The sequence below is a fragment of the Physeter macrocephalus genome, unplaced genomic scaffold, assembly GCF_002837175.3.
Source record: "Physeter macrocephalus isolate SW-GA unplaced genomic scaffold, ASM283717v5 random_16, whole genome shotgun sequence".
Taxonomy (NCBI): Eukaryota; Metazoa; Chordata; class Mammalia; order Artiodactyla; family Physeteridae; genus Physeter; species Physeter macrocephalus.
In genome coordinates, this window is record NW_021145303.1 from 20,711 (window position 1) to 32,267 (window position 11,557).

Sequence of the window (11,557 nt, forward strand, 5' to 3'; positions counted from 1 at the left end):
GGCCGCTGAGCCTGCGCTTCGGGAGCCTGCGCTCCGCAACGCGAGAGGCCACAGCAGTGAGAGGCCCGCGTACCGCAAAAAAATAAAAAAATAAAAAAAAAAATAAATTAAGGGCTTCCATGGTGGCGCAGTGGTTAAGAATCCGCCTGCCAATGCAAGGGACACGGGTTCGAGCCCTGGTCTGGGAAGATCCCACATGCCACGGAGTAACTAAGCCCGTGTGCCACAACTACTGAGCCTGAGCTCTCGAGCCTGCAAGCCACAACTACTGACTCCCCCGTGCCACAAGTACTGAGCCCACGTGCCACAACTAGTGAAGCTGCACGCCTAGAGCCCACGCTCTGCAACAAGAGAAGCCACGACAATGAGAAGCCCGCGCACTGCAACGAAGAGTAGCCCCCACTAGCCGCAACTAGAGAAAGCCCGTGTGCAGCAATGAAGACCCAATGCAGCCATAAATAAATATTTATTTTAAAAATTTTAAAATAAATAATAAAAATGAGTTAAGATGAGTGTAACAGAAGTTTTTGTTTTCTGTGGACCTCAGGTGGTCGAATTGTGTTAACCATGATGCTTTGTTCATACTGTATCTTTGTCATTAGTTCATGCAAGGCCTTCTCCATTTTATTATTTAATGATGTAATGAGCCTAGGTATTTTTATACTTTTTAAATGCAAATTTAAACCATATTGTTTTTGCATCCACCACATGTCACCAGAAGAACTACCACCTTTTTTAAACCTAAAAATGTAACTTGCACAATTTCCCACAGCATAAAAATAGAAGACTACATCATTTTAATGGCTACCTGGCATTTTTGTCTAACATATGGACCATCATTTATTTAACCAATCCCATCCCGTAGCAGTGTGTTTGGATCTATTTTGTTTCCAGTGTTTTACTACTATCAATAATTGCTCTGCTGAACATAAACATTTTTGCTAGATTTAGCATAGAGGTCAGGGCTAGATTTCTTAGAAGTGACACCACTGGGTCATAAGGAAGGGAGTCTGACTGGTAGAGATAAAGCTTCCCCCAGATAAGAAATTCTCCTGGGAAGGTGCAGAAGGGGAAACAAGCAAGGAGTTTATGGCCATATTTGCTTGGCAGAAGTAACAAAAAATGAGGCTAGTGAAAAAGACAACCAGGTTTGGAAGTTTGTATTTGAAACAATAAACAATAGCGAACCATTTGTAGGTTCTTAAGAACTAAATGCTATTAGAGAAGAATACTTCTAGCAGATCAACTAACTAGGAGAGGCGTGAAATAATGAAAATTTGATGTTGGGTGATGACCCTGAAAAACCACCTCAACTAATCAGCTAAGAATCCATAGGACTTGAAGAACTGAATTAAAAGGGCAAAGAGGAGGGAAAGATCATTTTGGAAAATGATTCCAGATTTTCCAGGCTGGACAACCCAGAAACCAGACTCCTAAGATTCTGTGATTTATAATTTAGAATTATTTTATAATTTATAAATTTAGAACTTATTTATTTCTAAATAAAGCTAAGCTTTATTGAGACAATACTATAGGGCAGATAGTAACCTGGCAATAGGAGATGGCTGACTGGCAGAGCCGGCTACATAATTAGTAGAGCCCAGAGCAAGAGGAAAATGTGGGGCGCTTGCTCAAAGACTTTTAAGAATTTCAAAGGGTGACAGCAGAACATTAAGGCAAGTGTGGGCCCCTGAAGCCGCCCTGGTGACCACAGATAGATACTAAGGTCCGATCTAGCGATCTAGAAACCAGGAGGCCTCACCCGAAGGACTAACCACACCCTCTCCCTCCGAGGGAGAGCGAGCCTCAGAAGGAGATGCCAGGGAATCCAAGGGCCCCCCGCTCCCCTAAGCAGCACTTCTAAGAGAGTGCGGGCTGGGGGCGCTGAGGTGCAGCTTGGACCCTGGGCCTATGCTCCCGGCACGGTCGCTCGACCTACCCCCGCCACCCCACCCAGCACGGGCGAGGATCCCGAGGTACACAAGTCCTGGCCTTGGACTCAGCTGGGTTACTCATAAACCCGGAGGAGGGGGTAGGAGGCGCCGCGTGTGCACACCCTGGACCAGCGGCCCGGGGCGGAGAAGCACCCCAAGGACAGATGGTCTAAGAAAAGTCCGCAAATCCCTGAAGGCCCAGGAGGAGTCTGAGTGGAACAGACGAAAGGCTGGCGGAGACCCTTGGGGATGCTAGGAAGCGTCTGCAAAGAGCGCGGAGGGAAGCCAGGGGTCATCTAAAAAGCTGCCAAAGCGGCTAACGAGCGGTCTAGAAAGGGCGGTCCCCACAAGAACAAGGCTTCCGGAAGCTAAGCCCGGAAGGACGGGTGCAAAGGCCTGTGACTTGAGCACATTCCAAAAGCGCCGGGCACCCCTTAGGGCAAGGACGGCTGTAGCTGCAGCCGGCGAAGAGAGAAAAGCTAAAGCCGGACAGGGACCAGGGGAGGAAAGAGTAGGCCCTTACAGATCGTCTGAAAAGTGAGAAGCCCAATTAACCTAAGGGACCGACAGCAAATTGTACCCTTTGCTAAGACACCTCTCGGAAGCAAACAAACTTCTTTTGTAAGCCCCGCCCCTCGTCCATTAAGTCTAGTTCCGTTGTCTCTGATTCAGGAAGCAGCCGGTTCCCTACTTACTCCTCCCACAACAGGAGCTACTGCCCATACTGGGTCGCGCGCTTTCTCCTCCCCTCAAACCCCTTGCGCACTTTCTCCCGCCCATCTGTCAATCACCGCGCTCAGCAGTCCAGTGAGCGGGCCAAGGGGGCGGGGCCATCAGGGGCGTCGCGTGACGTCTACAGTCCGCCAGCCGCGGAGCCGGGAGATGAGTGTCGAAGGAGGCGCGTGACGGAGGAGCGGTTGGCCGACGCCGCGGCGGCAGTCGTTGTAAACAAGGCCTCGCGCCGCTCCGGGCCCTGCGACCGCTCCTGGCTGGTGGGTGGTCTCGCGCGGGGCGGTAACCGCCGGCTTTGTGGGAGGTGCTTCTCAGCTTTCTCCCTGCCTACCCCCGCTTAGTGTACACACCCCCGGTACACCACGTGGGCGTGAGGCAAGGAAGGAGGGGGGATGTAGGCCGAATTTTAACCTCATTGGTTGTTGCTGCCTCCGGCTTTCGCAAGGGAGTGCTCTGATTGGCCGGTAAGGGGGGCGTCGGGGGGAGGGGGCTCTGACTCCTAAGGCTTCTGATTGGTTAAATATGGTAAGCTAATGAGACGCTTTCTTCCGCGAGGGGTTTTGATTGGCCGGCCAGAGAGGTTACCTGGGAATCCACCCCCACCCCAGGGACTTCGATAGGTGAGTTTGAGGGAGAAACTGAGAAATTCCTCTTCAAAGGATTCTCCCTGGTGAGCTAGGGTCGTGCCCTAGGCGTCAGTCTGCTTTTTTTGCTTCACAGGATCGGGAAAGGTTTGTGTTCCCGAAGCCTTGGGAGTTGTTACAGGCTAAGGAGAAGGGATCTCAGTCTCTAGGAAGGGTCGCCCTCCTAGAGACAGCTACTATCGTATCTCAGGAGACTCTGGTGTTTCTAGAGCAGGCTTTGCTTTCACCAAATCCAAGGAGGTGACAGGAGGAGTCCCTGCACAGGACTTAAGGATGCTGTGACCAGAAGATGGGATCACGGAACAGCAGCAGCGCAGGAACTGGGTCCGGAGACCCCTCCGAGGGCTTGCCCCGAAGAGGGACTGGCCTGCGTAGGAGTGAAGAAGAGGAAGAGGAGGATGAAGATGTGGATCTGGCCCAGGTACTGGCCTATCTCCTACGCAGGTAACTTACCCCCTGGTGTGTCCCCACCAGGTGCCACCACAGCCCCTTGATCCCAGCTCCAGTCAGGGAAGTTACAGAGAATAGGGAATGAGATTAGCCCAGGACAGCTGTTCTGTTTGAGCAGAACAGCTTTCCCTGCTGGACACTCGCCGCACTCAGCTTCATACCCAGTAAGAGTGGTTCTTGCCTGGGGAGGGTCAACAGGATGACTGGCTCTTGTGTTTGAGAGGACTGTTCAGGGGAGTCTCTCTACCTATGACTACACAAATGTAACCTATTTTCCAAGTAAGTAAAAAAAGGGGGGGGTGGGGGGGTTCCCTAGTGGGAAGGGAGTGATGTGAGGGGTGAAGAAAAGAGTTAGGGAAGTGGGTGTTGAACTTAAGTGAAGTTATTGACACATGATATGAGGCCACGTGGATTTACTTGAAAAACAAGTTTAAATTAACCTAACTCTAATCCTGTTCTTGAGGAAAGAATGCTTTGAGGGAAGTGACCACCAGGAATTGACTGGAAAGGGGTGCAGCTGGCTTTGGTTCTTAGCTATGGCTCCCTGGAGAGAAGACGAGCTTGGGAATCCCTTCAGAAAACAACGTTCTATGCTGGACTCTTTGGGCAGAGGCTCAGAAGGAAATGCTCTCAGAATTTTTAGCTCTCTGGGAAGTCAATTTAGTAGATCTGTCAACATCCATGCAATGTTGGGGTTTTCTACTCCTGCTGTAAAAGTGAGAATTAGTTTCCCAGTGTGTCTTATAGGAGACAAAATAACAGCTAAGTTCTAGTCAGCCTCAAACCTCAAAATGGGGACAGTATGAGGGTTTGAGGACAAGGTGGTCTAAGAACTGCAAGGCTATTGACTCTGAATTTGGTTGATTTGGGGAAGGGATCCTCCCCTTTATCATGGGGGCTCTCTCCACAGAGGCCAAGTGAGGTTGGTGCAGGGAGGAGGTGCAGCAAATTTACAGCTCATCCAGGCCCTGTCGGACTCGGAGGAAGAGCATGACAGTGCCTGGGATGGTCGTCTTGGAGACCGATACAACCCACCCGGTAAGATGAAAGGCAGACTGAGACCTAATATCAGAGGACTTCCATTAGAAAGCCTTTTTTTAAAACTAACTTCGGCAAAAATTGAAAGAAAAAGATGAGATAATTCAGGGAATGAGGGAGTCTTTGCAGCCCCAGTATATTCAGCCACATTGAGTAGACTGAGCACAGCTCTGCTAACTGTCCTCTGAGGCTGGAAAAGACCTAGGATGAAACTTCTGTTTGGTACTCACAGTGGATGCAACCCCTGACACCCAGGAGCTGGAATGCAATGAGATCAAGACACAAGTGGAATTGGCCACAGGGCGTCTGGGGCTTAGGCGGGCAGCCCGGGAGCACAGCTTTCCTCAAATGCTGCACCAGGTAGGCCTCTCTACTTCCAGCCAGCCTGGCAGCAGGCCTATCAATGCAGCCAGAAGCTACAATCCCAGAGAAGAGGGAAGTAAACTTCCCAAGGATGCCTCAAGTGCTGGAGCTGGAGAGCTCTTAGCCAGCCTGAACTGGAGTTTGGTGGGACATACTACTGTGTGTGGGGTTCATTTCTGTAGCAAGAGCAATATTTTTGGAGGACAGGGGTTGGTGTGGCTGAAATGGCCCTCTGTTTCTGCTAGCAGTATTCCCCATTCCCTTCCTTTAGAGAGAACGGGGCCTCTGCCACCAGGGAAGCTTCTCCCTTGGAGAACGGTCTCGAATGATGTCTCAGTGAGTATGGGGCTTGCTGGAGAGGTTCCAAGGGCCAGATAGGTCTTATTTCCTAAACTGTGAAGGGATCAGTGTTAAAGGATCCTCAGGGATATGAAGTTTAGGTTATGTGGGGCTGAGGCTTTGCGAGTGAACAAAGTGGAAAAGTATAGCAATTGAGAGGATGATAGAATGATTCAAAGAAAGAGGCTTATACCCAAAGCCAAAGGGAAGAATGCCCTTGTACTCACATCCAGCTCTGTTAGGATTCTGCAAGCTGGGACATTCCCCATCCTGAGCTCCCCTTACCCTCACTTTCCCTCTGCTTCCCAGCTTCTTGCCCAATGATCTGGGCTTCACTGATACCTACTCTCAGAAGGCTTTCTGTGGCATCTACAGCAAAGATGGTCAAATCTTCATGTCTGCTTGCCAAGGTACCAGACCCTAGTCCTACCAACTGCCCTAGAACAACAGACGTTCTCCCTGACTGAGGCTAGAAAGCCCCAGACCCAGGGAGCTCAGACCCTGGCTTAGGGATGCTTAGCTAGAACACATGTCCCATGATCAAGGGAAGATTCCACAGATCAGTGGTGAGTGAGAGAGGTCTGATCTAGGGAGGTTTCCAGGAGGGTGTTCCCTAATTCTGCCTGATCCCCACTCACACAGACCAGACAATCCGACTGTATGACTGCCGGTATGGCCGCTTTCATAAATTCAAGAGCATCAAGGCCCGGGATGTAGGCTGGAGCGTCTTGGATGTGGCCTTCACCCCTGATGGGAACCATTTCCTTTACTCCAGCTGGTCTGATTACAGTGAGTGTGCCCCAGACCACCATCATCTCTTCAGCCTGGGACCTGAGGTCTCCAAATGCCCATTTCCTCCATGCCATGACTCCACGCCTTCTCCTGGGCAGATCACTCCCAGGGTCCAACATCCTTCCCCTTTGTTCCATCTCCTCCCTAGCTTCACTTCCACCCTCCTAACCTCAGCTCTGAAAGATTCTTGTTTCTTTTGCTTCTCTTAGTTCATATCTGCAACATCTACGGGGAGGGAGACACACATACTGCCCTGGATCTAAGGTACTGGCTTCCTTTCCTGGTTAGACTCATCAGAAACTTCTCAAGGAAGGCTCTCCAGGAGCAAACCTCTTGAACTGGAACTCCTGCTTAGAGGGAAAAGTGCACTGGTTGCAAGTTTCTCTTTGTGGATTCCTGGGAGGGGACCACCCAGCCTGTCAGCCAGAGGACCAGAGTAAAATAGATGGTTGCAGGATTCTTCCCGGCTTCTCACTGAGGTGCTCCACGTTCTGGCACGTGCTGGCACGACTTCTTTTTCTCTCAGCAGTGTGCCCCACGGCCCTCATCAGATTCTATATAGATTAACCAGGGCTAAAGAGAAGTCCACTTAATGCAGCTCCTCCTTTGCTCTTTTCAGGCCAGATGAGCGTCGCTTTGCTGTCTTCTCCATCGCTGTCTCCTCAGATGGGCGAGAAGTGCTAGGAGGGTGAGTGTTTGTGGGGATGCCTCTGTTACTTAATGAGATAGGAGTTCTCCTAGAGACCAGCTCTGCCGTCACAGAGACTGCACTGGACACCTGTACCCAGGCAGCTGTGGAGAACAACCAGGCCTTCTCCGGGGCCAAGGTTTATGAGTTGCTTCACTTCTCACTCACCATTTCCGCAGCATGAGATGGGAGGTCTCAAACCTCCTTGCAAACACAGCTAACTCTTCTCCCACCTCCTGTATAAGAAGAGAGAAGGGCTCTCCCCTCAGCAGGACTTCGAGACAACAGTCTCTCCAGAGCACACGTAGCATGGGTCCTCTCGGTCCTGGCTCCAGAACCCTCTTTTTCCCTTCCCTTTCAGGGCCAATGATGGCTGCCTGTACGTCTTTGATCGAGAACAGAACCGACGTACCCTTCAGGTATTGCTCCCGAGACTTCAAGCCTCTGCCTCCTGGTCCTTGGCCTATTGGAAGACCTAGAAAGACCTGGCCCCCTTCTCCCCTAGATTGAGTCCCATGAGGATGATGTGAATGCGGTGGCCTTTGCTGACATCAGCTCCCAAATCCTGTTCTCCGGGGGTGACGATGCCATCTGCAAAGTGTGGGATCGACGCACCATGCGGGAGGATGACCCCAAGCCCGTGGGTGCGCTGGCTGGACATCAAGATGGCATCACCTTCATTGACAGCAAGGTGGGCGTGGAGTCAGGACCACACAGCCAGGCGACTGAGGTTGTGGTTGTCCAGGAGGGCGTCAGAGTGGACAGGTGTGGGAACTCGCCAAGCTGCTCATTAGCCAAGGTTTGCAAGAGCAGGAGTTTAGGGAAGAGGCTTAAACCACGAGACGTGAGGTCCATCGGTACCCACCATTCCTCAAGGAGCAGGGCTTTCTGTACAAGAAAAGTAGAAGACGACCTGACCCAATATAGAACAGGAGCCCAGCCAGCTCCCTAGGCAAAGAAGGGGAAACCTAGCCAGGGTGTGGGGTCTGTGGTAGGAAACCAATGGTGAGGCCCACCTGGATGAAGAAAGAGGCAACCAAAGTCAAAGGACCAGGGTTCATATTCCTCAACTGGGGAGGGGGAGCTGGACTGACAGACACTGACATCTGCAAGCTCCGATGCTTCATTATCCATCTTGGGATTCACAGGGAGATGCCCGGTATCTCATCTCCAACTCCAAAGACCAGACCATCAAGCTCTGGGATATCCGACGCTTTTCTAGCCGGGAAGGCATGGAAGCCTCTCGCCAGGCTGCCACACAGCAAAACTGGGACTACCGCTGGCAGCAGGTGCCCAAAAAAGGTGAGAGCAGAACTAGAACCCGAGATCTGGAGAGTGAAGGGTTGGGGGTGATGGTTAAAACATTTAACCCCTGGCAAGGCCTGGCATGGGCACCGTGGATGGGCCAAAGCCTGGAGCCCTCCCCCTTGCCAGGCATTAGCTCCTTGTTTGCTGAACCATGGGAGAGCCAGGGGTTCCCAGTGTAGGGGCTGGGGATCCCTCCAAACCTATGAATGCAGAAGTAGTTCAGCGTCTTAACCACCAGCAGAGCCATATTGGTGTGTATCAGCTGACCGTTAGATGGGGAGAGAGCCACCAGTTGGGAATCGGAAAGGAGATGTCTTTGAGCATCAGTCTTTGCTGAGGACCAGTGATACAGGGGAATCCAGACCCCCTAACCCAGGGCTTACCCTGCATCCCTCCCCAGCCTGGCGGAAGCTGAAGCTCCCAGGGGACAGCTCCTTGATGACCTACCGGGGCCATGGGGTGCTGCATACCCTCATCCGCTGCCGATTCTCCCCCACCCATAGCACCGGCCAGCAATTCATCTACAGTGGCTGCTCCACTGGCAAAGTGGTCGGTAAGGACTGTGTCCAAACAGGGGGCCTCGGGAAGGGCAGCAGTGTTCCCCTGGCATTCTACCTGTGACCACCTTAAGAAACCCAGTGACAATTACAAGTGAAATTTCATTTAGCCTGGAGCGGGGAGGCTTAATCGGAGAAAGAGAAAACATTCTATTCATCAGCATTTTAAATTAAGAAAAGGAACACAGAATTCTAGTCAGTAAATATACTAGATTACCAAAAATATACTCAGTTCTGTTTTTCAGCCAGTCAAGGGAAGAGATTGCAGATGAAAGGTAGGAGGGAACAGAGACAAAAAGAAAGACACAAAAAGACAGCAGCAAGTAGTAAAAGATGTACAGCCACTGAAGTAGGAGGAATGCACAAAAAGAAACACACAGTCATAAACACACAGTCACAGGAGCCTAAGACAGTGCCAAACCTAGGGAGGCCCTGAGATGGAGGCCTATCCAGGGAGAGAGAAAGGTGCACCCACGTCCAGAAAAGGAACAGCACGTTCACATGTCTGTGGGAGACAGCCCATTGTTCACTTTTTGGTGTCTTCCATATCTTGTGGGCTTTTAAGAAAATGGCTACTTTAAAGCCACATTTCATTTTCTTAACTGTAGACCCTGTGACATTTAGCTAAGGGCCAGAGATACCCAAGCTCTGCTAGACCATACCCTCAACCTGAGGTAGGGAAAAGAAACTAACACCATCCTCTGGCATGGGCTTTGCTCCCCTGGGAAAATGGGAAGTTGCCTGAGAGGCAGGTAAGTGGTGCTGCTCAGAGAGAGATGAGGGATGGCTCGAAGGTCTTCTGGCAGCCCCTCTCCACTCTGGCCTTCCCTGGACAGTGTATGACCTCCTCAGCGGCCACATCGTGAAGAAGCTGACCAACCACAAGGCCTGTGTGCGTGACGTCAGCTGGCACCCCTTCGAGGAGAAGATTGTCAGCAGTTCGGTGAGGATGCTGGGGTTAGGGGGGCCAGTGTGTGTCTGGGACTAGGACCTAGGAAGGGGCGGTGCCCCCTGACTACTTGCCACCTTCTGCCCCGCAGTGGGACGGGAACCTGCGTCTGTGGCAGTACCGCCAGGCTGAGTACTTCCAGGATGACATGCCAGAGTCTGAGGAACACCCGAGCACCCCTGCCCCAATGTCCCACCCCTCTACAGCCTTTTCCTCGCCCCAGTAGATCTGACTTCCAGCCCCATTCATGGGTGAGCCTCTTGACATCTCTCCGCCTCCTCCCTTTCTCCCTTCTGGGGGATCTTTGGGGAATCACTGGCATTGGGTGGGGAGAAACAGAAGCCCAGGCTTCGGCCCCCTAGCTAAGCCCCGGGAGGGAGATCCTCCCCTTGGGGCAGAGTGGTCTTCTCACATGCTCACACCCATCAGCTTGGGTCTCTGTCTCTGGTCAGGGTCAGGCAGGACTGCCATTATCTGGTCAGCAGGAGTAACGTGCTGAGTGTTTTTAATCTTGTTTGGATATTAAGTCTTAGCTCCTAGAGTAGATGCCTGGGGCCAGGTCTGAACTGAACCAGGCCGATTGCCCAGGCCTTCACGTTGAGGACTAAACTGGTCAATCAGGGCCAGGCGTCCTGGCCTTTCTTCCAGAGGTCCTAATGGCTAGAGCTCTAGCCCCTCAGGGGAGGGGGGGATGGGTAAGGTGTGTCCTCAGCACCGTCCCTGGCTGGGAATTACGTCTTCTCTCTCACGTGTCTGGGTCTTTGGGGTAGGCAGGCTGTGGTGTGAGAGGCTCCATGTGACCCCACACAGGGCGGGCCCTCCCCTCCCCGAGTGTTCCCTCGTGCAGGAGGCCAGCAGCTTCGAGGAGGGATGTTGAAGTAGGACTCCTTCGTCCTCTCACTGGCTTTGGCTCCCTCAATAAACTCTCTGTGGGAACCTAGCTCAGTGTCCGTCTGTCTCTCTCTTTTTCCTGCCTGAGATCTTTTATCCTCTCACTTCAAGAAAACAGTTTCAACAGAGCCTTCAGATATGCTCCTCTGTGGGAGAAAACACTGCTTTGATGCCCCAAGATGAACGGAAATACCAAAATCATTAGTTAACTGAGCTTTGAAACAGGGAGTCCCTCACCAACCTCAGAAACTTCCCAGCAAGTAGAAATTGAGATAACAGGAAATAAACACATTTTAGATGAGAACCTGGAACACCCACATCAGCTCTGCCCTGGAGCTGGTCCAGTCTATGGAAGGAAGTAGCCCAGAGCCAGAGAGCACCTGGTGGGCACTGATGCCATGTCCTATCTGGGTACTTCACACTTAGAACCTTATCCACCTCACAGCCACCCTTTTTTACAGGTGAGGAAATGGGAGGTGTGCAGAGGTCAGGCACCATGCCCCAGGGCAGACCCATGGTATGGTCAGTAGGGGAGCAGCTCGGATTGATCTTCCCCATTATCTCTAAGGAACCTGGATGCACACCTCCAGGGGGTCTTAAAGACACAGCAAGGCACAGCAAGGAGTTAAAAGATGTACCTATTCAGCAGCAAAGCAGGTAGTTTTAAAAGAATAAAGGGACTTCCCTGGCGGTTATGACTCTGAGCTTCCACTGCAGGAGGCACGGGTTCGATCCCTGGTAGGGGAACTAAGATCCCACATGCCTCGCGGTGTGGCCTAAATAAATACAAAAATAAATAAACAAATTTTTTAAATAAAAGAATAAATTGTCCAGATGCTTGGCCTCCATATGCTCTCTTTCCTCCAGTTGAT

At 51.5% G+C, this 11,557-nt stretch overlaps 1 protein-coding gene across 2 annotated transcripts; it reads left to right on the plus strand.

The window, feature by feature from the left end:
- Positions 1 to 2,616: 2,616 nt before the first annotated feature.
- On the plus strand, positions 2,617 to 10,734 carry DCAF11 (DDB1 and CUL4 associated factor 11). Of its 2 annotated transcripts, none has more exons than XM_007130065.3 (15): positions 2,617 to 2,926; positions 3,520 to 3,754; positions 4,671 to 4,798; positions 5,031 to 5,158; positions 5,433 to 5,497; positions 5,810 to 5,910; positions 6,143 to 6,289; positions 6,502 to 6,556; positions 6,912 to 6,980; positions 7,342 to 7,399; positions 7,486 to 7,671; positions 8,129 to 8,282; positions 8,689 to 8,841; positions 9,682 to 9,788; positions 9,886 to 10,734. In XM_007130065.3, exons 2-15 carry the CDS (start codon positions 3,600 to 3,602, stop codon positions 10,018 to 10,020), a joined length of 1,641 nt encoding a protein of 546 aa, XP_007130127.1. In that variant the 5' UTR covers positions 2,617 to 2,926; positions 3,520 to 3,599; the 3' UTR covers positions 10,021 to 10,734. The 2 variants fall into 2 exon arrangements, with proteins under 2 accessions (XP_007130127.1, XP_007130134.1); XM_007130072.4 differs by having other exon boundaries at positions 2,803 to 2,926; positions 3,525 to 3,731.
- Positions 10,735 to 11,557: the final 823 nt, after the last annotated feature.